Source organism: Taudactylus pleione, unplaced genomic scaffold, assembly GCF_031769625.1.
Source record: "Taudactylus pleione unplaced genomic scaffold, aTauple2 ptg000100l, whole genome shotgun sequence".
NCBI lineage: Eukaryota > Metazoa > Chordata > Amphibia > Anura > Myobatrachidae > Taudactylus > Taudactylus pleione.
Window position 1 is genome coordinate 533,829 of NW_028284502.1, and position 27,524 is coordinate 561,352.

Consider the following 27,524-nt stretch of genomic DNA (forward strand, 5'->3'; position numbering starts at 1 on the left):
GTTCCTTAACGAACGCCACCGTTTGCGAAACCACCCCCCCGCCACGCCTACAAAACAGGGCGAGCTGTCGATCACCATCGACAGCCACCCCTTTTGTAGTGAGCTCCGGAGCGAGAGAATTTCTCTCTCGCTCCGGGGCTTGCGCACGTGCAGTGCGGCCGCTGCGCGTGCGCAGGGCCTAAACATCGACCCGCTTGCGAGGGCTCAGCGCTTGTGAGCGGGTCTGAATGAGGTCCTAAGTCTTTATTGTACACTTTTCTGTGCTTTCTCAGATTTGTTTTAACCTTTTGATCTTTGCGATGACGTTTGGAAACTAACCAACATTGCTGTACACACATGGTTTCAAATCAAAAAACTATGTGACCTCTGTTCCAGTGATTTATTTTGGTGTATCTTTTTATTTTTTTTCAAAGCTAATTGCTCAGTGGCAAGCGTTCCAGAATATATAAATGTTGGTTGTATAAAGTAAAAAAAATTATAAATGCTAAAGGTCAAAAGAGAGTGAATACCTTTTATAGCCAGTGTAAAGGCTTGACTTTATATAAAGTACAGAGCTCCCTCTTGACAATGCTCCCTCTTTATAAATATCACCGTCACCTAGCACATTCTAGGCACAAAAGTACAATAAAAAGTAATCATTCCATAGTCACCCTCTTCATAACACCAATTAGGCGGTTACAAGTTTAAGCTTGCACTGGCAACGAATGATAAAAGATGGAGCAATACATATGTTATGTGTTAAGATGGACCCTAATTCACTGAACGGAATGGAGTCCGGCAAGTGCCTGCCTGTACCTCTGTACACTTATAAGTATAATCTTTGGTGTGTCTCCCTCCCCGTTAGGGGTCTTCTGATCACCAACTTCTCTTTAGAAAAGGAAATTACATGTTTCACATGTACTGTAATACAGCAAGCACAAAACCACCTTAATAAAAAAAAATACTGAAAAAAAATCAGAATCCACACAAAAACCACACAGTACAGTTAATAGAAGAGGACATTATTTTAATAACATTACAGTAGAAAAAAAAATATTCAGGATAAAGCAGGAGCTATTTCAATTGTGTTGATCCTCAAAACAATCTGTGGGTCAATTGTAACTGGGGAAAAAAAAAAAAAAGTCAGGTTATGAATAACTTTTTACCGACAATATAACGTTAAATTAATATGCATATTAGGATTATTTATCCATTCAAAACAAACAAAATGCAAGAATGTAGGTGTATCTTCCCTGCGTCAGCGTTCATTCAAATCCGCACGGTTTCTACTGTATTTATGTCTTTACCACAAAGCTGTACTGCCCAGTCTAACTAGAGAGCCAGAATGAACGTTGGGGGGTTGACGCGATCACACTAAACCAACAATACCCTCTATACAGATTACAGATGTACAGTATACTGCGGCACCAAGGCATTCAAATGCAATTTGGCAAAGCTAAGTGTGCATCAAAAGCAAAGGGACAAGTGTACATCTAAATATTATACAGTGCTGTGTGTGTGTGTACACACACTGTATAAACACACACTTTACATAATACACAGTTCCGTGTTTTGTTAATTTCACCTAGAGCTGTGGGATAAATAGTAAACTATAAAAATATTACTATATAGCTGTATATTACTATTATAATGTATCTGAGGCCAAACAGATAAAACAATTATATAGCAAGTCTCTCAGTAAATTAGTTCAATAACGTGCAAATAAATATGATTTTTAATACAGAAAAATGAATATTACAGCATAATGATTCATTTATTGTGAGCGCCACCAAGAGCTAGGGCTCTTCATAAGGGCTGATAACAGAGTGTAATGTCATACGTAAGAGATATCCCACAACCAGATGTGACCTCAGGCTGTCTAATTTGTCCCCACCACCGCAGGAATTCTATGGTCTTCTTCCCTCATCGGTGGATTCCCAATACACTAGTACACTGGACAAGGCCTTAAGTGATTATGTACTTCTGATCTATCACCATAGATTTTGTCCTGAATCTGTGTTTTCAGCGGCCTGGTGACTGTATAAGCCAGCTGGAATGCTAGTTAAAAGCCACACAGATACCGCCTGCCCCCCCCCCAAAGATACAGCCTGCCCCTCCAAAAAAAAAAAGTCTGCCACATGGATGGACACATTAGCTTGCCATGTATATTCATTATGTTAGATACATAAGGTTAATTGCTAAGTATTGCATATTGCTCCAGCCAGACTGCAAAGGAAAGTATGCACTCAAGTGCTATATGACCCAGTCGTAGAGCAATGTTGGTCTGAGATGAAAGGGTTGTGCGAGTGTACCAGAAGAACATAATTTGTGTGAACTGGGGCTAATTGTACAAGGGAGGGAATTGTATAGGCTGGGTGATGCTTATAAAACGCCCTGTAGCCATGAATGAGGGCAGGTAATGGAGTGTGGATGAGGAGACGCAGATCTTACGCAGAGCGGAGGTGTCGAATTGGGAGATACTTTGAGACACCTGAAAAAACGTATGTTGGTGTAGTCTTGTTGAAGATTTTGTAAGTAAGCTATATCTGCATCCGAAATGCTACGTTACAGTATCAGCGGCTGAGACACTAACATAGTGTAACCATAGGGTTAATCATTTGATTTCTATATTTCCCAAACAGCAAATGTACCATGCAGTTTTTCTTTATTTAGAGAATGGCCAAATGTTAGGTCAAACAGGACATTGAGAGACCTAGGTGCAGTGAGCTCATAAGAAACAGCTGGTAGTACCTTACATGGTGTGAGCAAACCACATGCCAAGAATGGTCAGCGTGAGACAGACACAGAATAGTGTGCTCAGCAAACAGTGATAGTATATGACCAGTGGTTCCCCATGATGAGGAGGGAAGTCGTAGGAGGAGAATTCATCAGAAGGAAGAATGGGGGATTTAAGGCAAGGAGACGGCATGCACCTGTGCTTAGATGTCTGCAAGTGTGACCATCCATTATCAATATGATGGAGATGAATGAAGATATGAAGGATATATCTGACCACATCTAAGTTGTGTATTATGCACTAATAGACTGTATTTCTACCTCTGTATATAAATCTGATTATACGTATCTTTACTCAACTGCATGAAATTTCTTCACCGATAACCGTGTGTTATAAAATGTCCACTGGGAACACGTAGCATTTTGTATGCAGATACTGCAGCAGTGGTACACAGAATAGCGTTCCCGCTGGGCTGTTTTAGCAGGTCGTCATGCCCAGCCTGATTTTAAAAGGGCAGAATGCACCCTGCTAAAGCAACATGGTGGGTGCATTAGCCAACCGCGGGCCGCAACGGCCCGCGGGTGGGAAACATTGCGGTGCAGCATCTATTCAAAGAGATAGGAGCGCTTGGGGGCAGCTGCTGGGCACGCCCCCAAGAGATGAAAAGGGGGGGGGGGGCGCGTTTTAAAGAAACATCCCCTTTTCTCCTGGCCACGCACCCTTTTCGGCGCACAGGAGTGCCCCTTACTAGGTCCACCCCCCTGCCCGGCGCTGGACCTAGCGTGAACACTACAGAACATAGGCATGCAGCATAAGCTCATTGGAGCATTGAGAACCAGCTCTCCATAAACTGGACTTTATGCAATAAAGACAAAAACCCAATGACTTAATGGAACAATGCACGATCATTTCTTATCGCCACATCTTACTTTTCTTCCTTTGGTATCTGTGGCGCCTCCAAAACTTCAAGTTAATCTTTGGATAAGACTCTGTCTTTTCAATCACTGTTGCTTCAACTCGTACTAAATCTTTCCTGTAACAAATGCACAGAACACACCCTCACTCTGGCTACTTTCAGGCTATGAGAAGGTAATTACATTTTCTTATAAACTAATACTACAAAGTTGCAACAGGTAAAACAATTTAAACAGTGATAATCATTTCATAAGTTACATTTATAGAGATCATATAGCCAGTAAGCTTGCAAATATGCCCACACACACACAAAGGGCCGGATTCAATTAGCGGCGATCATAATCGGCCAATTTTTTTGCCGATATTATCGCACCCACGATAATAGGATAGACTGTAAAAGGCAAAAAGTTTTCTCCATCTCAGACCAGGAGAAAAAAAAAAAAAAAAAAGCAAAATCCTTATTTTTGCCTAAAAATGTGGGGATTTCTTTCAGAACCCTTTGGACACCCCCACTCCTTATGATAAATTACCCCAAATTATTTTCGGAAGTTGCGTACTTTGGCAAAAGACGACCGGTTAAATTTTGGGTGAAAAAAAAAAAATTGTTGAAAATGGGTTTAACGTATCGGGTCTGGTTTTCAAGGGGCCGTATGGATGCAACAAGTGTTTTAAACATCGCACGTGGTTGGCGCAGGTGTTTTTTTACAGGTTTTTTTTTACAGTTTTTAAACATTTTTAGGCAAAATTAGGGATTATGCTTTTTTTTTTTTCCTGGTCAGAGATGGAGAAAACTTTTCGCCTGTTTTTTGGTGAAAAACAGCTGATTTCGCCACTAATTGAATACGGCCCAAAGAGAGCATACTGTACATTTGGGTCACTACCTCATTGCATGACAGTCCCTTCCTTTGTTCAAGGTGAATGACTTATAATAATTTTAATTTTGAATACTTTTCTTAAACCATTACCCTTCTCTTTCTGAGCAGTAATTTGGCAGGGGACCCTCTCCATCCAGCACCCTAGTGCAGACTTCCGGGATTGGTCACCTCTGCCCATGTGACTGAGATGGTGCAGGATGATAGGCTGGACCCGATTTGACTAATTGGGGAATATATTAACAGGTGAACATCTCTTTCACCATTCTCAATATTGATTGGATCCTATCTGTCAAAATGACAGATATCCATATAATATGGACTTATCCACATAGCCAAATTCAATGTCAGCCATGTCCAATTAACTTGTGTTTGTGAGATTGGGACCCTTTAGCCTGTACTGTTACAGCTCACATGATGAACTGCATATTGAAGATCGTTTCATGCTGAACAGTGGTAGTTTTATAGAAAAGCACATCTACCAGCAATTATAAAGCTATGTAGAATAAGTGCACATACACGGGTCAGCAAACATCCCACCCACACGGGAACATCAGGCTGACAATCAATGATTTACTAAGCATGCTATCTGCCCAAATCTTCTTTTATTCGGTTGGACACAAATCTGTTAAGGTGCATACACACGTAACAATTTTTTTTAACGATTTAACTATAACGACGTCGTTATCGTTCCAAAAAATCGTTCAGTTTCTGAGTTATAACGATGAACGATTATCGTTCATGCGCGTTCCTGTTTGTAGTTTATTCTGACTGACCAACTGAACGATTTTCATTAAGGGAAGTTACAAAAATCGTTTGTTGTTCAAAAAATCGTTCATTACACTTTAAAAAATCTAACAGATAATCATTGGTAACAAAATCGTTGTGTGTGTATGCAGCTTTAGATTTAGCAATTAACAAGAGAACAAAGTATATCGTGCAGAAAAGAATATAACTTACCCAAGGAGAGGCTTTCCCATTAGTGTAAAGTTATCACTGCCAACTAGCAAAACCTAAAGAGGATGGGAATATAAAAAAAAGGGATACATATTAGACTAAGATTTCCAAACCCAACACACGGATGTGTGTACTAAAATGTGCGAGTCTGGGGTGAGATCGAACTGCAAGGGGCGCGATATGCCGTGCGGTTGCCGGATTTTCTATGCTGTTGCAACGCAAACTTGCCCCCTATGCACCTGGTTGGATCGAGCCGACAGAATGGTGCTTGGGGTGTTCTCAGAACTTTAAATCACTCTAATGTGCTGGGTCCTGTACTTCCACTTCAGTACATCAGCACAGAAACAATTAAGCGGCATTAATTCTACATTTTTTTCCCCATTTATAAATGCGCAAACATTCAAAGAACTTGCCTGACAGCATCCATACATGCGTGTCACTTATAGAATCATACATCACATAAATACACAATGTGGGCTGATTACTCCATAATATACCATTTTCCTGCATACGCCAGAAGCAACAATTTCCTGTACTTTACCAAAAATAAAACCGCGATTCACTTGGAACACTAGACATTACTCAGGTACACAGGGGTAGATGTAATAAACAGCAGGCAGAAGCCATTATCTGCGCTGACCTGCTTCACCTCCGGATCACTGTGATAACGGCCGGATGTATTATTGATTGGTTTGCTGAAAAGGGAGAGTGCTAATTCCCATCTTTGGCGCATCGCACACTCTCTCTTTCGGCATCTGACTGGCGCTTGCGGTCGAATCTGCGCATGCGCCGGTCAGAAATCCCCAGTGGCAGCCATTGCCGTTACTGAAAGGAAAAAAACTTTTTTTTTTTTTTTGTAAGAGGTCCCCAGCTGCAATTCCGTCAGCCAGGGGCGGTGCTGAAGTGCGGCATCGACAGGTGCTGAAATCCATAGCTGCAGTTGTCGGAACGGTCAGTGCCAATGACTGTTCATACATTTCCCTGCACATCAGCGCACTATCTTGAAGATAGGCACACCGATAATGACAGGGGTGCAATAGCGTCCCCGTAATTTCAAACATCTCCGCGTAACATGCGCCGATACCACTAAACCCCATAATGCCGGTCAATACATCTACCCCACAGTGTTAAAGACGACTCTTATACTTAAGGAAAACTAAATTCTGCAAAACGCATTTGGCAAGGTTACCATGCCAATAGTTAGGGTACAAATGAGAAATGAACAAGGAGCCTTACTTACCTTCTCTAGCCTGATCCGATCTCCGCACTGTGCTACGATAGATCCTTTAATTAAAAGAATATCTTCATTGGTTACTTTCCACTGTTTACTTGCAAAGTGGATGACGGCAAAAAGCCGCCCGAACTGCCCCGTGGCAATGAGACTGTTTACTTTTTTGACAAGCTCTACAAAAATGTATAAGAAGGGTGTTAAAATAATACAGAAATTACAAATATTAATCAGAAGGGAAAAATACATTGTTTGGTATGATTAATTGATAAGTTTTCTTTTAAACAGCACAATCATCAATTAGTGTTCCCGTTAGGCTGTTTTAGTGGGGCGCCACGCCCTGCCCTATTTCTAAAGGGCAGAAAGCACCATGCTCTCCTTAGCGGCACCCCGCAAAAACAGCTTGCAGGTGCCTTCCCCACCCGTGGTTTGCAGTATCCCGCAGATGGGGTAAACTTCGGTGTAGCCATAACCGCCAGTGAATGGGCAGCGCTTGGGGCAGCCCAGCATGTACGTAAGTTGCCGGGCACGCCCCCAAGAGTGATGAAAAGGGGATACGTCTTTCCTTGGCCACGAGCTTACTTTAGGTCCAGGGTCCTGACCTGGATCCTGATTCAGAGGCGCTCGCTATTTGCAAGCGCTCACTCTGAATCAGGGCTGTTTAAAAAAAAAAAAAAATCCGCCTCCAGGCCGCTCGCATAGCTGTGAGTGACCACCCACAGCTTATGCGGGCAGCCTGGCGTAGGTCGCGATTATTTTGACCATCGGGCTTGCGACGAGACCCTTGTGGTAGGGTCTCATCCACCGCAAGCCCCAGTGAACTTCCTGCTCTTCGGGAACGCCTCAGTTTGTACAGCCACCCCCCCGACCCGCCTACAAAATGGGGCGAGCTGTTGATAAAGATCGACAGCTGCCCCGTTTTGCTGCAAGCCCCGAGCGAGTGAAGCTCTCACTCAGTCGGGCAGTACGCACGCGAGCCCAGGAGCATCGACCCGCTTGCGAGCACCATGCGCTCGCGAGCGGGTCTGAATCAGGCCCCTAGAGTGAACACTACATCAATTATGCTAGTTCAGCAGAAAGAGGAAGTAAACATGTCTGTAAGCATCATTGCCATAGGTGATCATAAAACAAGCATAGTACTGAACTATCATATATACAAAATAAATGGGCATGAACATTTTCTCAACATCTTCAGCTGAAAAAGCTCAAATGTATTACACAGTCTATCAATAGGGGACATGTACAAAATCTGATCACTAGATACATAAACAGAGTGATGGTGCTGTCCATAGCAACTATATTCCCTCTTGTATAATGCACAAAATGAGCAAACACGTCAGTCAGCCTTGTTGCTATGGGTTATAGAACATTTTTCATACAGCCACCTGTGATACAGGCCCCAATATATTTTGGTTTACTGTAACAAATTAATTATTTGTTACTTAATATTTCTTAAGACATTTGCAATCCTTAATTGGAGCAGAACATATTGTACAACTGACATTTCTACTAGTAGCAAGGAAAGGTTATTTCTCCTTCATCCACTAGGGGACACTGGAGTTCAAGACAGTGGGGTATAGACGGTGGTAGAGCAGAGCCTGGCACTTTAAATAATCTAGAAGTGTGACTGGCTCCTCCCCCTCTATGCCCCATCAGCCCCAGTTTTTAGAATGTGCCCGAGAGAGCCGGTCGCACATCAGGCTGTCTGCAGCCTTTCTCATATAATTATATTTAAGCTTTTATTACAAGCACTGAGGACAGGCAGGCTGCTTACTGTGGCAGTCTGCCTGCTACGTGGGAGCCGCCGGGAAGGGCACCACACGGCTACTGCAGCCTGTGTCCGGTGACCCTAAGGAGGGGGCACACATACTGGAGTCATCCGACCCTGCGAGGACCCGCCACTGCTCACACCGGCATGTGTCCGGGTTCCACGCCGCCCCCTCAGCCCAGCATCCCGGCCGCAGCAGTCCGTAAGTATGACCACTGCTCCTGATTAGCAGGAGTAGTGGAAGTTAGCTGGGCTCAGTGACATGCCGCTAGCGGTCACTGTTGATGCCCGCCATTTCAGCGGTGCCATTTGTTACTGAGCTTCTGTGGCTCAGTGTTGAGGTGGGCTCTCCCCCTGAAAGGCAGTGCAGCGCCGACAGTCCGCAGTCCGGGTCCTCCTCCCCAGATGGGGAACAGGAGGTGTAGCCGCGGTAGGCGCGCTAAACGCACACCATTAGCGGGAGCAGGCAAGCTAATAATTGAGCCGCGCCGGGGCTTGTAATGTAGAAGCTCCGGCGATGGCTTTGACGGGAACACTTGGAGAGCCGCTTAGCGGCTGTCTGTAATCACTGCGCCAGTGCTCACAAATAACACCGGCGCCGAGTTGATCTCCCGCGCGCCTGTGAGACGCCGCTACAGTGGGCCTGTCTGTACCTGCAATGTCTCTCCTCTTGTTACAGGAGGAGACGCTGCACCGCTGAGGAGTGGTGCGATGATAGTGGGAGAGTCTCCGTTGCACCGCGCACCCTCTTGCCCTGTATTAGTACAGCCTATGTGCCCCAGGCAGCAAGTGCTAAGAATGCGCGGAGGCCCGCCATTCTCCATAACAGGAGCGCTGCGTCTTCCCTTTTCAGAAGGCGAGCTAGTATACGCAGCTGAGGCACAGTCAAGCTACAACAGACCTGCTGGACATAGAGCAGCGCGGTTCTGCTATCATTGCGCTATAACACAGATAATGGTTGGCATGGCTGCCTTTCAGCGCTGACGTTGTGGGCTCGGATCCCACCGCGGCCCTTGCTGTGTGGAGTTTGTGTGTACTCTCTGTGCTTGCAGCACTGCCTTAGCTATTAGCAGCTCTCATCTAAACTCAGGAGGAGACGCTGCATCCCGCAGCTCCTGGCGCGGCTGAGCAGGCTTCCCTTTTGGCTAGTCTGTAGCATAGGGCTAATAGCCTTAACGTTATACCAAATGCAGCTCCCCAATGTAGCGCTGTATGACCGTCACGCCCTGCCATAGCAGCTTACGGCCACACCACCCTGAACACGCCCGATCTTGTCTGATCTCGGAAGCTAAGCAGGGTCAGGCCTGGTTAGCACTTGGATAGAGACCGCCTGGGAATACCGGGAGCTGTAGGCCTAGAACAACATCAGTGCTCCCATGAATCCTCTCCGGTCTAGCAGGAGAGATGTTTAGTTAATGAGGGGTTTTGCATCAGGAGCCTTGAATGCTCCCCCGTTTTCCTGGCACAAACCGGATTTACAACTACTCCGCTTTATGCAGTTCTATTAACGGGGCTAGCAGTGCTGACTGGAGTGTAACACTTTGCACACTCAGAGCGGTATTCCAGCGCCCCCTGCTTCCCTTCTAAGGACAGTAATTATAGAACATACATTTCATAGCTCTTAATTATTGCTCATGTTCTTTTTTAGAAAATGTTACTGTCATCTCCTGCACGCAGGTAGTATAGTTTAGTGCACTACCTGCAGCAGGGAGTGCTTTAGCGTGGGTCTCCTATGCCCTCCCCCTCCCACGCTGGGAGTGCTTCAGCGCAAACGGTAGGGATACCTGTCACTGGGTGACAGGAGTATAGTGATGGCTGGTTTGCTAGCAGAATGGGAACTAGCCCAATCCCCTTTTAATTTTGAACTATAACACCGCGTTATGAGGTTCTGAGAGGGGCCAGTTATTCAGTTGGTGCACATCCCTGCTAGTAGCGCTGTGCTGACGAGACAGTCCCGCCAATTGCAGCGCCTGCTATTACCCCCTGTCAGACTTCCCCTTGGAACTGCCTCACCGCATCTATCACAAAGGGTGCCTTGCTTCATCTAAAGTCTGTGCTACCTCATGGTATACTAACTACCTTGCCTAAATGTATAGTATTAGCCGCTGTTCTGGCGCCGCGGTTAGCACTTATGGTTATAGCATACCCTTCACTCAGGGTTAGCTCTTTTTTGCGTCCCTTCCCCAGGCTTATGCCTCACATTGGCTCGCCTTTGAGAGGGGCAGTACTCTTCCTATGTATATATGTGGAAACCCATATACTACATTTAAGGCTGATCTTAAAACCTTTTTCACCAGCTTTCTGTGCTTACCTTAGAGGGTATTGCATCTATATAGATTTATATCTTCTGTGCTCCATTCGGTGGCACATACAAGAAGAAGTTAGTGATGCACGGCTAGTGCGGTGGCATTACTGCCTCACAGCATTGAGGTCGTCTTTTTGATTCCCACTTCAAAAACGGGTTTATCTGGAGATAAAATGGCTCACCTGATAAGGCGAGTACACCAGTAACAGAAGGGTCCCAGGATCGAAAAACCAGTCTGGGACAGCACGCTGCTAAAATATCCTGCCCCTACGCAGTAGCAGAATGACGGCCACACGCGGCACATGAGCAGTCTCTCTGAGTGGAGGCAAGCCGCGTGTGTGTGTGTATGTGTATATGTATATATATATATGTGTATAATATATGATTGTATGAGGTACGCGTATCCATATGTAGATATCGCTTCTTAACCTTACCATAAGAGCAGAGGTAAGATCTGTTCTTATCGGTTTTGTCTGATACCTAGCATATTGATAGAAGAAGGCTGCGATTGGAGGCTGACTCTCCTGATGCGGTTGTTGGTACAATAACTCCGCTTTACACACTCTCTCCCTGGGGTTTGAGTTGTGTGTGTGTGTGTGTACATATTCATATATATATTTATGTATGTGTGTAGGTATGCCTATAATTCCACAATCATTAGGTTTACCTATAATTACACGCATGCGAATGCCGCCTGGGCTTCCCAGAAGCTGTAGGCTAGATCCATACATATTATATGGTGCTCTATAAACTAGTCATGTGATGCGGCTTACATAGTGATAGTCTTAGGCATTGCTTCCAGTATGGACCCTATACATGTCCTGGGGCCTTCGTGTATGTCCACACATGTATATAAAGATACGTACTTACACCCTCCTGGGGTTATAGTTCGGTTCCCGTTAGTCTATATCTACAGCGCCCCGTTCGGAGGACCCATTATTATTTACAATGATGCACTTGGTAGAAGACTTATTAGACACCCATTCCTTGTATGAATACTTGGGATGACAAATGCGTTCCTTGTATGAATACTTGGGATGACAAACGCGTTTTATGTCTCAGTACAGGTACCCTTAACTACAGGTACACTTTTCAATATCAATTCTGGTACTCCATATTATTGTCACATAACTTAATAAAATTAGACTCTAAGGGGCCCTTGTGTACACTTCATATCATGAAGGCCTAGAGCCACCTGCCGATATAAGAGGGTCATGCCTGGGTGGTATTAGATTGGTGGGCATAATACGCACTTCACCATTATAAATATTTATGTAAGGGTACTTACACTAGCAGATCGTTTTAGGGGTATATGTATAGTCTAAACACGACTATACAGATACACATCTCTTATGGAACAGGCTAAAGTATAGAGTCCTGGTTCTACGATCTTCTTGTCTCCACTAACATTTTGCTAGTTTCCACAGTATTTTATACTGCACATCTCCAGATGGATGTCCGTGCTGTAGAGCATTGGTCTTGGCCCACTGAAGCTACTCTCTATTCCTAACGTGGCAGGTTGCTGTGTGATGGTAAAGGTCAGTGACATTCTACATAGCGTCCAGAGGGCTTTTGGTCGCTCACAGGTAAGAGCATACCACACTAATGCCTAGGAAGATGCTCCTATTTCATGCAACCTGACATACATAGTGTTATTCTCCCTTATGCACCTAGCTGCTGTCCTAGCAGCCATCCACTCTTTTAATCAGTTGGCTCTACACTTTAGAGTTTTCCTGGTGTGTGGGTGCATCGTTACAACATTGGATTAGTGACACTATCTACTAGAATCTGTTGGGGTTATAGACCGAAGCGCACCTATGGGCTAGTGCACGTCTTTACATAGATGTGTAACAGTCACTATGTTCCACGCAGGGGGCCTGGTTGGGTTTTCTGTTCTATAGCTGTTGATATTTGATCACACTGACATGTACCTGATGGGTACCTTCATGGTTGTCCTAGTGCTCTAGCCTTGCTGACTGGATGCTTCCCTATATTGGTAGCTCTTCCTGGTTGACTGTTGCATTCGTGCTCTTTTACTGGTAGGGTTTGGGCCAGCAGTTGGTACTGACTAGGCACTTCCATCATGCTGGAAGTTGTTTTTCTTTTTAGCGGCAGCGTTTCAGTTGCTGTTGTATCCCTGTTTTCAGTATGGGATGTACTGCTGTCTGACCCTCTGAAGGGTCTTGTAGTCTCAATCCTCTCTATTTCGCCTAGGGCTCATGCCCAGTGGGATCTCCACTCTTTGGAGACTTCTATGGCCTAACCTTTCCGCTGGTTAACAACTTTGTTGTAGTTGGACCTCAAGGATGGTTCAGGGCGACTGTTCGGTCTAGTCTTTTGACTCCCTGCATACTCTGTTAGGAGTCTGTGGACAAGTTTAGCTCTGTGTATTGATATTGTTATACTTCTGTATATACGATTATGTCCAGCTGTGCTGGGATTCTGCTGTCTGCACCTGTTGCAGCTTCCTGTTTAGCCTCTAATACGGTTCTCGAGTTTGTTCTCGTTTACGGCCCTTCTATGGATTCTTGTTGGTGCTCTCGGCTACCAACGGTCCGGTTTGGTCTATTTCAGTCGAGATAACTGGTTCTGACGTTTCTCAACTGTCTTTGTTCTCTCGCCAGCCGTTCTGTTCCTTTTGACTTAACCTGTACGTTATGGAAGTTTCTATGACTGTTTAGCGAGGAGTGGTATTTATCTCCTGCGCTCTACGACACTTAATCCTCAGCTTCCGCTGGGCCTATGGTTCTTGGCGGCCCCTTGTTTTGGTTTGGCCGAGGGGTCAGCAAGTTCTCCGCGCTTCCCACCCGGGAGGTTGGCTTTGGGACGTCCCCACTGTCTTGAACTCCAGTGTCCCCTAGTGGATGAAGGAGAAAACATGATTTTGGTACTTACCGATAAATCCCTTTCTCCGATTCCACAGGGGACACTGGACGCCCGCCCAGCGCTGCGTACCTGCCGTTTTGTTTGGTTTCTATAGTTGTGTGACTGCATGGGTTCCCTGCAATGGGTTCCTTTGTTCTCCTTCAGTCGGTCTTGTTCCGTTCTGTGGTCTTCTCCTTTTCCTAATTTTTCTGTTGTCCTCCGTCTCCTCTCGGGCTCAGTTCTTAAACTGGGGCTGATGGGGCATAGAGGGGGAGGAGCCAGTCACACTTCTAGATTATTTAAAGTGCCAGGCTCTGCTCTACCACCGTCTATACCCCACTGTCTTGAACTCCAGTGTCCCCTGTGGAATCGGAGAAAGGGATTTATCGGTAAGTACCAAAATCCTGTTATCTTTGCACTCAATCAGCAGGGAGTATTTGTAGACGCAATATGTGTGTTTATCCCTTTTGGCTAGGGCCATTAACATGTGCAGCCATAAAGGCTTGCACACCCCGCAGCTTCATGGCGTGTTTAAAAACAACATTTAAAAGGGGTAAAGCTTTTAATTGCAAAACACCTGCGTTATGTTCTTAAAAGCATTGCCCTCTTTGCAAGCTGTCTCTTAGTAAATAAACCCTGAAGTGTGTAATATAAGGGTGGTTATAGTTTCACCTATCGTCAAGGTACAGCCAGAAGTGACTGAGTGTTCAGTAAGAGACAGGCTGGTGTATACAGGAGTATGCCAGTAACTCATGAAGTAAGGTCAGCTGCTCGTATTTGTGAAGCAGCAAGAGGAAGATTTCTGCATGTTTCAGTTTTAACTGAATATACCAGGAAAGCCCTCAAATGGGTTTTTAAATTAAACCATATATTGGTGCTCTTAGAAATCTGTCATGCTCTATGCACGCTCTTAGTTGATGTCACAATTTTTAAGCATGCGCCCAGCATCCATTCACACTGATAGCAGCGCTCGGGGGCAGCCTGGCATGTCCGTAAGTGCCAGGCACGCCCCCATGTGTGACGAAAAAGGGGATGCATCTTAAAGACACGCCCCCTTTTCCGGCACGCACGTGCAGATGTGCTCTCTCCCTAGGTCCGGCTCCCTGCCCGGCACCGTACCCAGAGTGAACACTATATAATGTATACATTTTAAATGTGACATTTATTCATGAGCTTTTAGTAAAGCAGTTCAAGTTTATGAACTATAAGAATGCAGACAGACATGTATAAAGAAAAAGTGAAGGGGGCAAAAAGCCACATACTATAAATGCACTCTGCCTATAGCAATATTGTTGGTTTTGTCACAGAGATGTCTCATACCGCAATCTCGGTCATGTAACCTAATATAAAACGCACTGAGCACTAACCTTGGTGCTCTTCTGCTTCTTCAATGGGATCTGGCAGCTTGATCTCTGCCCACGGGGGCTCAGATAAGGAGGTCTTTGGAACATAGCTGAAAAAAATCAGCATTTGGTTATGTTCATGCTAAACACAAAGGTGGCGATTCAATTGTTATCACTCGCTGTTGTGACTAATGGGCGCCCGACAGCAATTCAAGTGTTGCTCTATTCGGGCATGAATGCTGCGGGTGGACACATTTCTGCTGGCACCCTCCTGAGGCGGCGAGCACAAATGTACAAAAAGCCCTGGTTTTGGGCGCCCAAAGGCACGCTAAACTGGACTTTAGGTAGGTTTAGCCATTTTATGAGGCAAAACCCGGTCTACTTGGGCACAACATGCGCAATAAAGCATGGGCGTCCTCCTATTTCCTGTCACTTTAAATGGGAGATCTGGTGCGATATAAGAATTGAATCGCCCCGACAGAATCACATGGCGGTAAGACTGGAACTTGGTAACATTTTTTATAACGTCTGTTACAATTTTCCCTCAGTTTGTAACAAAAGTTATAGTCAGGTTTAATGAATGAAAAAGTATGTAAAACCCAGTGGCACTAAACCATAAATAAATAGAATAAAAAACATTATTTCTCTCGTAGTCCTCAATTTCAATAATATTTCCTATATATGGATAGAAAGGAAGGACAATATATAGCGTAATATTGTAGATAAACAAGATATACAAATAATTAGGCTCCAAATAGCCCACAAATAATAGGCTTCAAATACCCGATAAATAACAAATAAATAGATCCCATATGAATAAAAAAACAACAACACAGCAATGGATGGCCCAGAGGTCTGCGCACCAGCTCAAAGATGTAAGTTCAGCATTGAAAGTGCACCGCGGACAGTCTGGATTTGACCGCAGTGTCTAATGAGTTTCGGACCCCGGAGCTCTTCCTAAGAAGGTCATAGTCAAGGTAGGAGGTAGATCTATAGGGCTCGAAACGCATTAAGGACTACAGGCGATCATCGCAGCAGAACACCCATACCTGGTACCAGCACTGCTTGTTAGACACTGCAGGCAAATCCACACTTTGTTTCCATTCATTACACTATATTTGGGGCATTAAGATGAACCAAGTGTTTTACCTTGGTTGCTTTACCAGTTGTGCTGGGGGTGTTGTATTAATTATAGATTTGGTTATAGTCAGGTTTGTTTCTGTGATCAACAGATGTAATCAGGAAACTAGGACACCTCTACGGACACCTATAAAGCCCTAAAAATGTGCAAGTAGTCTGGGGGCGCACTATGTAAAAAGAAGGTTTGATCAGGAATGGACACACACTTGTAGTTGAAAGTATTCCCATTATAAATGTACAATATCTACATAAATACAGAAAACAAATATATGAGTGACCTTATACAGGGCACGCATGAAGGAGTCAACTGGAGTTAATGATACAATAAAAATCAATGTAAATTGGTAATTTAATAACATTATATTAGAAAAAATGGCAATTTACTTATATGAAAATATATATTTTATTTTTTACTTTCTAAAAGCAACACCATCGGCAGAGAACATCATCCACATGATGCGGACGTGCATAGCACAGGCTTTATGAATATAATTTGAAAGTACTATGACATTTCCCAGCAACAGATAATGTTATGTAAATGTAATGCCAAGTATATTACTGATAGGATCCAAATATTAAGACATGATACTTACTTAGGCTTAAGTGAAGACCTCTGCGAGCTCTGACATCGTACAGGTGGCCGCAGCAAAGACACTGAAATAATGATGATCTCATTAGAAAAGGAATAATAAAAAAGTAAAAAAAATTATAATCCAAGGTTCTAAATTAAAAAAAAAATAAAAAAAATAAAGTTCTATTCATAATTTTAATTAAATCCACAAAAAACTACTTACATGTGGCTTTTAAAAACTAAATTCTCCTCGATCTTGGAAATGTATGGTTTTATTTTAATATACAGTACTGTGCAAAAGTTTTAGGCAGGTGTAGACAAAATGCTGCAAAGTAATAATGCTTTAACCACTTAACTGACGAATTCTTTTTCCAAAAACCGCTCCAAAATAGTCGTTTTTTTTTTTATTGAATTAGGTCAAGAAGATCTTTTTAAATCTTTTCCAGCACGATTTTATAAAAAAAAAAAAAAAAATTACACACAGTATACCATAAAAATTGACAACTGTACCATCGGTCGTCAATGAGTTCAACCATCGATAGAAACTATCGATGGTTTGAGGCCGCAGCTACTGATGTTTCCTTAACATCAATTGGTGGCTGCCATAGTTGATGCAGCAACGGTGCCTGTCAGTGATGGAAAAAAAACACTTGCCATAGACTATCGTTGGTTAGCAAATCATCGATGGTCTGTGGGGGGGGGGGGGGGGGGGGGGAGGGGGGTGTGCGTGTGTGTGTGTGTCACTAATCCACGGCACTCACCATTCACCATTTGGGGTGCAACATGGTATGTGACCACATTGTTTAAATAGAAATCACAGGGGCTCTGCACTCACCATAATAACTAATACTAAACATAAGAAACAGTGGGGTTTTGGTTCATGAATTGATCAATGCATTTAAGCTTGCAGCCCATCGTCACGGGACCCCCACTTTACTGCAAGTCCCTACTCTGAGCAATAGAGTAGGGATTTGCAGTAAAGTGTGGTCCCGTGACGATGGGCTGCAAGCTTAAATGCATTGATCAATTCATGAACCAAAACCCCACTGTTTCTTATGTTTAGTATTAGTTATTATGGTGAGTGCAGAGCCCCTGTGATATAGCTATAGATATATATATCTCTCTCTCTCCACACACATATGTATTTACACATATACAGTGTATATATATATATATATATATATATATATATATATATATATATACACACACACACACATATATATATATGTATGCATGCAACACTGGTCAAGGACCGAGGCGGAGCTTGAATGCATAATACATTATATATATATATATATATATATATATATATATATATACACACACACACACACACACACACACACACACACACACACACACACTATTAGATATATATATATACATTTTTTTTTTAACACTGGCCGAGGACCAAGGCGGAGCTTGAATGGGAGGGATGGGGCATGGGTGCCGCCGACTATAGTCAGCAGCGCCGGGGACAAAGGTCAGCCGTCTGGATGAGGGCTCGCCGAGACGACGCAGTGGTGGGCGGAGCGGGTTACACAAACCAGCGGCCGCCCGGGTGGCCAACCTGACACAGTGCCGAGGGAACGGCTGGGGACATGCAGATTAGCCGCCCAGATGAGGGCTGGCCAAGCGGACGCAGTGCCGGGAGGATGGCCGGCAACACAGATCCGCGGCCACCCAGATTAGAAGGGGTGGCCACTTTCCAAGCAGCCACTGCGTCGGGAGGAATGCAGGGTTGAGAGGGGTGGCCAAGCCACCGCAGCGCTGGGAGGAGCCAGCTGGGAAGATGCCGGCCAGAACACGGATCAACCGCCGGATGAGAGGGGTGGACGGGCCACCGCAAAGCCGCATGGAGGGGGATGACCCCACAAGGTAAGCAGGCAGGCGCGCTGTATGGTTAAGATGCGGCGCAGGCTACCCGATCACTGCTGGCCACAGTGATCGGGACACAGCATCAGCCACTGTGTCTGTGGAACCCTTGCAGCCGTGCAGGGGGCGTGCCGCGGGTCCCAATCACTGTGGCCAGCAGTGATTGGGACATTGTGGAGGGGCAGCTACGGGTGCAGAGGGACCCTGAGGTCCCTCTGATGTAGGCGGCTGTGGGAAGACTAGCTTCCCGCAGCCGTCTAGTGGACACTTCTGACTGGTCGTATCAGATGCGACCATGTCAGGGAAAGCCCAGCCTGGTGCGGTGGTATCAGATACGACTGTGCCAGGCAAGTGGTTAAAAAATAGAAGTGTTAATAGTTTATTTTTATCAATTAACAAAATGCAAAGTGGATGTACAGAAGAGAAATCTAAATCAAATCAATATTTGGTGTGACCACCCTTTGCCTTCACAACAGCATCAATTCTTCTGGGTACGCTTGCACAAAGTCAGGGAGTTTGTAGGATTATAGTCAGGTGTATGATTAACCATTCATACCAAACAGGTGATAATGATCATTTCCATATGTAGATTGAAACAGAAACAGCTGTGAAAGACTTAAAACTGGGTGAGGAACAGCCAAACTCTGCTACAAAGGTGAGGTTGTGGAAGACAGTTTCATGTCACAGTTCATACACCATGGCAAGACTGAGCTATGCTTCCATTGATTAATATTGTGTCCATCCTGCGGACAGTTTTTTTTATAGAATTTATTAGTCTCTTTTTTCCTCATCCCCTATAATGCCTACACTGAACGATAATGTCATTCAGTGCAGGCACCCTCCCTCATCCCCGAACATGCCCAATCTGTCGTTACGGGCAGATTGACCTGCATGTTCAGGCGATGATTGATGTCGAAAATGACCAGCGGGAGCGTGCATCGCTGGAGGTTTTCAACATTTTCATGCACAATTAATGAGCGGCTGCAGCATGCGAGGCGCTACGTTACAGGGTCAGCGGCAGTGATAGTGTACCTTAGCATTTCTCATGCCTATCTCAGGGCTACAATAAGGATGGTATATACACACAGTAGATCATGCACATCGTCCGCTATTGAATTGACCCCTAAATGTTGTTTACTTGTTATTGTTGGAAACTTCCACTGAATGAAGTTATAATAATATTAACAGTATAATGGTTATTGTGCTTTAGCCAAACCAAAAATAGCAGCAGATAACCAGCAGCTGGGACATAGCTGTATGTAGATTGCTTCTTATCTCGTGTGAGACATTCTTACATTCAGAGCCAGATGATACAGAATGTCCTCTTCATTCAAACCTCAAAACCAATTAAAAGTAAAACTAAATACAGCTCTGCATATACAAAAATACAGTCGTATGATTGCATAGTTTTTTAATACGCATTTTACAGTGGAAATGGAGAGAACTATGTGGCATACATTGCTACATTGGGAATGTGTTTTTTTTTTTTTCCATTTGTCTTCGTACAACTGAATAATCAACGAATGCTCCACCTAGTGCCTGCTATTCCATATATAAATCCTACACGCATGCCACTTTATCTTACTATTTCTATATAGAATTGGGATGCATTTTTTTTAAGCACCATTTTGCACAGATAAACATTATTAGTGGTTTGCTGGTGGTGTAATGTATTGAGCACTGATTGTGTTTTAGGTTTCGTATTTATTTTACTGTTTTTCCTATTCAGTTACATAACTTTGTCTAAATACACAGGCATGCAAACACATCAACACGAGCATAAACACAGAAATTTAGATAAGAGTTGCAGAAAAGCATACATTTGTGCAGATACTGATTACCGTATATACTCGAGTATAAGCCGAGTTTTTCAGCACAAAAAATGTGCTGAAAAAGTACCCCCTCGGCTTATACTCGAGTCAAATGTAGCGCTGACCGGACGGAGTTCGGTCAGCGCTACACACTGCCAAACACACAGCAACCGGAACTGTCAGACTCTCAGCGGCTGCTGCTGCTCCCACTGCGGGAGCCATCTTCCGGCTCCCGCAGTGGGTGATGGGAGACACGTCGTCATGATGACGTCTCTCCCATGCAAAGCGGCCGGAGGAGCGGACAGCGGCGGGACCAGCAGCGGGAGTTTCAGGTAAGAGATTTTTTTTTTTAATTCTTGTCACGTCTCTCTCTACTGGTGGGGGTGGGGACTACAGGGGGCACTACCAGGGGGCGATTACTACAGGGGGCACTACCAGGGGGCAATTACTACAGGGGGCGATTACTACAGGGGGCACTAGAAGGGGGGATTACCACTGGGGGAACTACCAAGGGGGGATTACTACAGGGGGCACTACCAGGGGGGGATTACTACAGGGGGCACTAAAAGGGGGGATTACTACAGGGGGCACTAAAAGGGGGGATTACCACTGGGGGAACTACCAGGGGGGGATTACTACAGGGGGCAATTACTACAGGGGGGGATTACCACTGGGGGAACTACCAGGGGAGGATTACTACAGGGGGCACTACCAGTGGGGGATTACTACAGGGGGCACTAAAAGGGGGGGATTACCACTGGGGGTACTACCAGGAGGGATTACTACTGGGGGCACAACCAGGGGGAATTACTACTGGGGGCACTACCAGCTGCTGCCATTTCCCACACTAGGCTTATACTCGAGTCAATAAGTTTTCCCAGTTTTTTGTGGTAAAAGTAGATACCTCGGCTTATACTCGAGTATATACGGCAAGTCATACAAAAGGGGTAGATTTACTAATCAGAGGGCTATCAAAAACCGACCATCATCTGCAGCTTTGACCGACTGATTTAAAAAGACGATAGAAAATATGGATAAATCAAGCTTGCTTAGCATTTATTTCTTTTGCCGTTTTAAATCCATCGATCAGTGGTTTTTACAAACAGCTAGTTAGTAAATATACACATTTTATACATACTGCAGTTATAAATCAGAAAGGATGTGGTATAATGGATCAACAATATTTAGATCGACAGTCAATAGGTCGACACCAGATGGGTCGATAGGTAACAGGTCGACATGATAAAAAGGTCGACAGGGACAAAAGGTCGACTGACAAATGCTCAACAGGGTTAAGGTCAACATGTTCAAATGGTCAACACACAAATGGAAAACACAATTTAAAAAAAAAAAAATTTACCCATAATCCTAACCTTCCCCCTAGTGCCTAAACTTAACCCTAGCCTGACCCTCTACTTAGTGCCTAACACTAAACTTAAAAATGTTGAACCACCATGAAAAAACGTGTAATTTATTATTGTGTACATTTGTTGTGTTTACCATTTGAACGTGTCGACATTTTAACCCTGTTGACAATTTGCCATTTGACCCCGTCGACCATCTGGCATCGACCTATTGACTGTCAATCTTTCTTTCGGATAACATCAGAAATGACATTGAAATATGTAGCCATACATAAATCTAGGCACATTGGCACACATACATCCAGTTAGATTTATGTACCCCCAGCATGTTGCTTATACCAGTGTTTCTACAGCTGGCTATATAGGACTGTCCACTGTTATTACTAACAATTAAAAAGTATACCAAAAAAATAAGGTGCTGGTACTCAGAGACGTTACTTATTAACATTTGTTTATATAGCGCACACATATTCCAGAGCGCTTTACAGAGGATATTTGCTCATTCACATCAGCCCCTGCCCCAGTGGCGCTTACATTCCCCACACTCACACATACATACATACTACAGTTAATTTTTGTTGGGAGCCAATTAACCTATCCGTATATAGTGTTCCCTCTAGCTTCGGCGGGAGGCAGGGCGCCGGAGCTAGAGAGGGCATGCCCGTGAGCGCGCGCGACCGAGAAGGGGGCGTGGTCATCGGAAAAGGGGGCATGTCTATAAGACGCGTCCCCTTTTCGTCACTCTTGGGGGCGTGCCCGGCACTTACGGACACGCCGGGCAGCCCCCAAGCCCTGCAGACAGGGAGAATAGATGCCGGGCGCATGCGCCCGGCGTCTATTCTCCGGCGGTGACCGGGTCACCGCATGTTTCTCCACCCGCGGGACACTGCGTCCCGCGGGTGAGAACGGCTCCCGCAGGCTGTGAGGGCAGGGCGCTTTTTGCCCTCCTCCTGGAGGGCAGGGTGATTTTTGCCCTCAAGAAGGAGGGCAGGGCGCCGCGCCCCGCTAAAACAGCCTAGCGGGAACGCTACGTATGTCTTTGGATTTTGGAAGGAAACCCACACAAGCACTGGAAAAATATACAAACTCCACACAAAGGGCCATGGTGGTAATCAAACCCAAATAGTATTTATTTTAACTTCATGATTGGGCAGGGCACCGATCAAAAAGCAGGGAATTTCTGCATGCGCCAAAGACGAGCGTGTACACCAAAATGGGCGTGGTCTCACAGCACACCCACCTATCCATCATTATCGGGGGCATGCTCGACACTCATGGAGCTGCTGGGCTGCCACCAAGCTCTTCACACACTGTGAATAGATGCTGTGCGCACGGCATCTATTCACCCTCTGATCACTGCTCCCCCCAAATTTTAACCCCCTGGACCCACAGGACGAAGGCTGGGACAGCGGGAGGCAGGGCACCGCATGCCTGCCAGCATCAGGCTGTGATAAGCAGGGAGCCGGGGTGCCTTCGTGGGCGCAGGGCGCATTCTAGCCTTTTAAAATCGGCACCCCGCTGAAACAGCTTAATGGGAACGCTACTCAAGACCTCAGTGCTGTGCGGCAGTAATGCTAACCATTACACCAAACATACTTCCTGTCAGAAAGAAAAGCAATGAATAGTACTTTAACATTATACCAACAGTGTGCCTCCAGCATTGCCAAATGACCACTGATGATAAACAAATATCATCCTCTGACCATCTATATTTGCATAACACCAATGAATGATGCCCAGCTCGGTCTCCCTTAAAGTGGGGGGGAGGGGGGGGGAAGAGTTCAGTTCCAGAAAGGCATATTGTGTCCTGACCGCACTACAAGTTCCCCCTCGCACCCCGTAGAGGTGCTAGGGAAAACTTGTCATGTTGGCACTACCATAAGTGTCTGATATGTGCGCAACCGGGCATCTCCATGGCACATTATTTTGAATTAAACTCCCCCCCAGGAAGTCTTCTGGTGGGGGAGCAGTGAAAGCTGGCGACTATGGGTTGGGGTGAGAGCACTTGTAAAATGGGCCTCATTGCACACATCCTGTGCCGGTATTCTCACCCTAAAGGTGCCCATCCACTTGTAGATGCTGGGACGACGGCACGATTATGACATCGTAATCGTGCTGTCATCTACCCTCGGGGTGAAGTGCATACACTGAACGTTCAGTGTATGCACATCAATCATCCCCGAACATGGGCAACCTGACGGCGGTCATCAGGTTGACAGTCACGTTCGGACGATAGATGTCGGAAACGACCAGCGGGCTCGCACCTCGCTGGCCGTTTTAGACATTTAAATGCCCAATGTGCAGCCAATAACTGAGCGATTGCACGATTACGATGTCGTAATCGAGCAATCGCTCAGTATTATCGGCAAGTGGATGGGCACCTTTACTCATTAGGGTCCATCTAATTAAGTATGAGTGCTTTTACCCGCGAGTACGTGCAACCGTATGATGCACTTATGATACCTCTGTACACTTGCTATGTGAGAGATGGATCAAGGGCGTTCATGTGTGAGTGCAGTACATGCAACAGAGATAACCGCACACCCATCTACACAGTTTTACATTTCATTTAGGTACTGGACAATAATTGTAGGGGAAGGTTGAAACCACTCATAAGTAAGGATGGTACAGAATGGGCAATGTACACACTGGACAGAGGAAGAACTTCAGCTGCTTCCACTATAGAGAACGCCATGGCAATCACAATAGTAAAGTGTCCCTGACATTTTTTTTTTTTTTATATATAATGGCAACACTGGTGTAGTGGAAATAAGCCAAGGACACTGCAGCAGCTACCTGTGACAGCACCACCATGCTATGGGAGTGTCACAGGTCTGTCAGTGACGATCCCCCGAGTCCCCTACATATATTACCTGCTGCTGCTGCCGAGGCCTGACCACATCGCCCGGCTATCACACTCCGCGTTATCTGCCCACAGGCTGCAGCCAGCGCCATTTTCTGCCCTTAGACCACTACCGTACACACACTGTGTGCATCAGCGCCGGTTCCGTACAGTGTTCACCGGCAATAGCCGCCTCTCAGGAAACTAGGCACAGAGTGTTTAGTTCCGCGGCAACAGGAAGTGGCGGGGGATGATAACGATAACACCAAAACTGACAGTCACAGACACATAGCAGCAGTTTGTTGAAGATATCAGGCAAATGCTCTGTTCCCGGTACTGGGACTGTTATATGGATGGAGCTGTTTGTTAAAGCTCAGTTGGAACTTCTGCAAGAGGAGAGAGAGGCTGAGATTGAAGAGGCCAGGTATGAAGCAGATCCTGTAGTATTATACATTGTGGTGTATACTGTATACTATAGTATATATATTACAGCACACCTCTCCAACACTGCTGTATACCTGCTCTAGAATAGGTTGGTGGGGTGTACTGCCTTATTTCTGTAACTACACCTCTATATAGCCCACATCTTAAGTCCCTGTCCTTAATTAATGCACAAACTGCACTATTAGCCGCAACGTAGACTACAGCAGAAATAATATTTATCTATAGAGTAATTGACTGTCCAATCTCCGTCCTGCGCAGTGAGAATTTGCACTAACTAGTGCCTGGGGGCTAGCTGCGATGTTACATCGTGCGGTAACAGCATTGCGTCCAGCACTTAAGTCGGAAAATGCAGTTTACCGTGACTAGCCCCGTGCATTAGTCGCGGTAAACTGCATCTTCCGACTTAGGGCCGTATTCAATTAGAAGAAAAAAGCCAAGATCTGCGAAAAAGTATCACCGATTGCCACTTTTTCACCAGGCGGAAACTTATCTCCCTATTCAATTCCATCCGCTTTTCGTGTACACGGAAATCAATGCAATGGAATAGGCGGAATAGATTCGCCTCTGAATAGCAGGAGGAAAGAAGTGCAACATTTTTGTTTTGGGGTGCACAGGTGGGGAAACCACTCAGACCCCTTGGGACAGCCCCCCAATGGGCAACTGCGCCAAAAAATTCCTGAATAAAACTTAACAACACCCCAAAAGAGTACTTTGAATTTGGGGGTGAAAAAGCAAAAAGTGGGGGGACAAGTTCGCAAACTAGTGAAATAAGCTTCTGGGGGTGCACTAAGAAGAGGTCAAGTGTTTTTGGGATTGCAGGTGCTTGTATGTGGGTGGAAATTCACATTTTTTAAAACTGCACTTTAGAGACATTAAAATATGCTAGCACCCATTTTCAGGTACCCCAAATGTGCCAGGACTACTTGTAATCTGCCAAAAAATACTGCTTTATGCTATTCTTCATTTGTGCAAATACACTAATTAGTAGCAATTGTGCAAACTTAAGTTCCCCAGACAGTTGAATTAGGGCTAATCGGGCACTACTACATTGATCCCATAGGCAAACGGAGGGGGGGTTTCCGTCTGCCTGGAAACCCCCCTCCCCAGCCCACACCATCAACACAATAGAAATAGTAATATGCATGTTCTTGGAATGGTGCCCACATTTAAAATAAAAAACATTCAGCTCAGGCAGGATGGACCTACTGCCGCACCTAATGGCTCACTGTGATCGCTGGTCCTGTATATGCTGAAATTATGACACACAATATACTTTGTATGATGCATATTAAACCTGGTTAACTGCTAATTAAGCCCTCTTCATGGACTGGCCACACTCACTCTAAAATCAAGCATTTAGAAACTCCCCTCTAGAAATCCTGCGTTTGCCACTGGATCCCCAATGTTTCTGCATCTTTTTGGGGAGTTCAGGCTGATCTCCCCGATTCTGACACCACTTTCAGCCTGTTATGACTTCGCTTGTTGCCGTCTTCACGTCTTTTGGAATTGAATAGGGCGAATCACGGGTACGCGCATGATAAGTTTCCGCGGCTAAAATACGTGATGTTTGCAAAGTCCAGCAGGCGAAACTTTATCGCGTATGCAAAATGAATTGAATACAGCTCCTAAGTGGGTTTACACAGCGCGGGCAATTAAATAGCTATGGGCACTTATCCCAGGGTTTTTCCTGGAAAAATTACAGCAGGTATCGCAACCAATTTCTGATTACCGTGGCTATTCACGAGCAATCTGCTTGAAAACAATTGGTCATGATAATTTTTCTGGCAAAGACCAGCAAGAATTGTAAAATAAAATGTGCAAATCAGCCTGTACCTTAAACAAATAAAAATAAATATTGGGAATCAGTATATTACTGTCCCAAAGAAATATTAAATTGCGCTTTTAAAATCCTGCCGATGGCTGATTTGTGCATTTTATTTTATTTTTTTTAAAGTTAAAATGATAAAGAGCAACATTTTTTTCATTTAATTACAAATGAATACAACAGTAAACTTCAATAATAAAAAGTAGACCAAAAGTTGATTTTGGGGTAATTTGATACCAATTTAAGAAAATGACAAAAGGCAATTATTTGTTAAAATAAATACTGTAATCAAATTTGGGGTGCATAGACTGACTATAAAGTTTATTTTGGGGTAATTTAAGTCCTTTTTTTTCCACATTCTATTATAATGTAATTATTCTAATTGAAGGTAATTGGAAATTTGTAATTGCCTTATGTCATGGGGGGGAGTTGTCCAAGGGGTTTTGAAGAAAGTTTTGACATTTTTAATACCCCTTTCTACCTCAGGGTCCTTAGGGATCCACAGGGATACCTTGAGGTATAGGGCTTGGCTCCAGCCATGGGCACCACAGAGTTAAAGATGTCCCTCCCAAGATGTATCGGGCCCCCTCCTATACCCCGCCCCCAGGCCAAGGCACCTCAGTTTCAGTAGGTGCCCGGCCGGGAGCTGGGTCATCACAGAGGGGGGCTGTGTATAACAG

The 27,524-nt window shown here is 44.8% G+C and overlaps 2 protein-coding genes and 1 pseudogene across 2 annotated transcripts in view; 2 read left to right on the forward strand and 1 right to left on the reverse strand.

Moving 5' to 3' along the window:
• Positions 1–989: 989 nt before the first annotated feature.
• MRPL21 (mitochondrial ribosomal protein L21) lies at positions 990–24,816 on the reverse strand. Its single transcript, XM_088470395.1, has 7 exons — positions 24,607–24,816; positions 16,703–16,763; positions 14,994–15,079; positions 6,701–6,864; positions 5,464–5,516; positions 3,646–3,749; positions 990–1,101 (listed from the first exon to the last, which is right to left on the reverse strand). Exons 1-7 carry the CDS (start codon positions 24,686–24,688, stop codon positions 1,037–1,039), a joined length of 615 nt encoding a protein of 204 aa, XP_088326521.1. The 5' UTR covers positions 24,689–24,816; the 3' UTR covers positions 990–1,036.
• Positions 9,694–9,811, forward strand: LOC148525789 (5S ribosomal RNA; annotated as a pseudogene).
• Positions 24,684–27,524, forward strand: part of IGHMBP2 (immunoglobulin mu DNA binding protein 2) — a 106,939-nt gene continuing 104,098 nt past the window's right edge. The window contains exon 1 of the mRNA XM_088470394.1: positions 24,684–24,999. Within this exon, the coding sequence (XP_088326520.1) occupies positions 24,929–24,999 (71 nt within the window). The 5' untranslated portion in view covers positions 24,684–24,928. The remainder of the gene's footprint in view (positions 25,000–27,524) is intronic.

Excerpts from the sequence above, each read along its gene's own strand:
- MRPL21 (XM_088470395.1), bottom strand. The coding sequence starts at position 24,688 with ATGGCGCTGGCTGCAGCCTGTGGGCAGATAACGCGGAGTGTGATAGCC. Across the intron at positions 15,080-16,702 it reads AGGTCTTCACTTAAGCCTAA|CTATGTTCCAAAGACCTCCT; the intron begins GTAAGTATCATG and ends GATTTTTTTCAG. Across the intron at positions 6,865-14,993 it reads AGAAGCAGAAGAGCACCAAG|AGCTTGTCAAAAAAGTAAAC; the intron begins GTTAGTGCTCAG and ends ACATTTTTGTAG.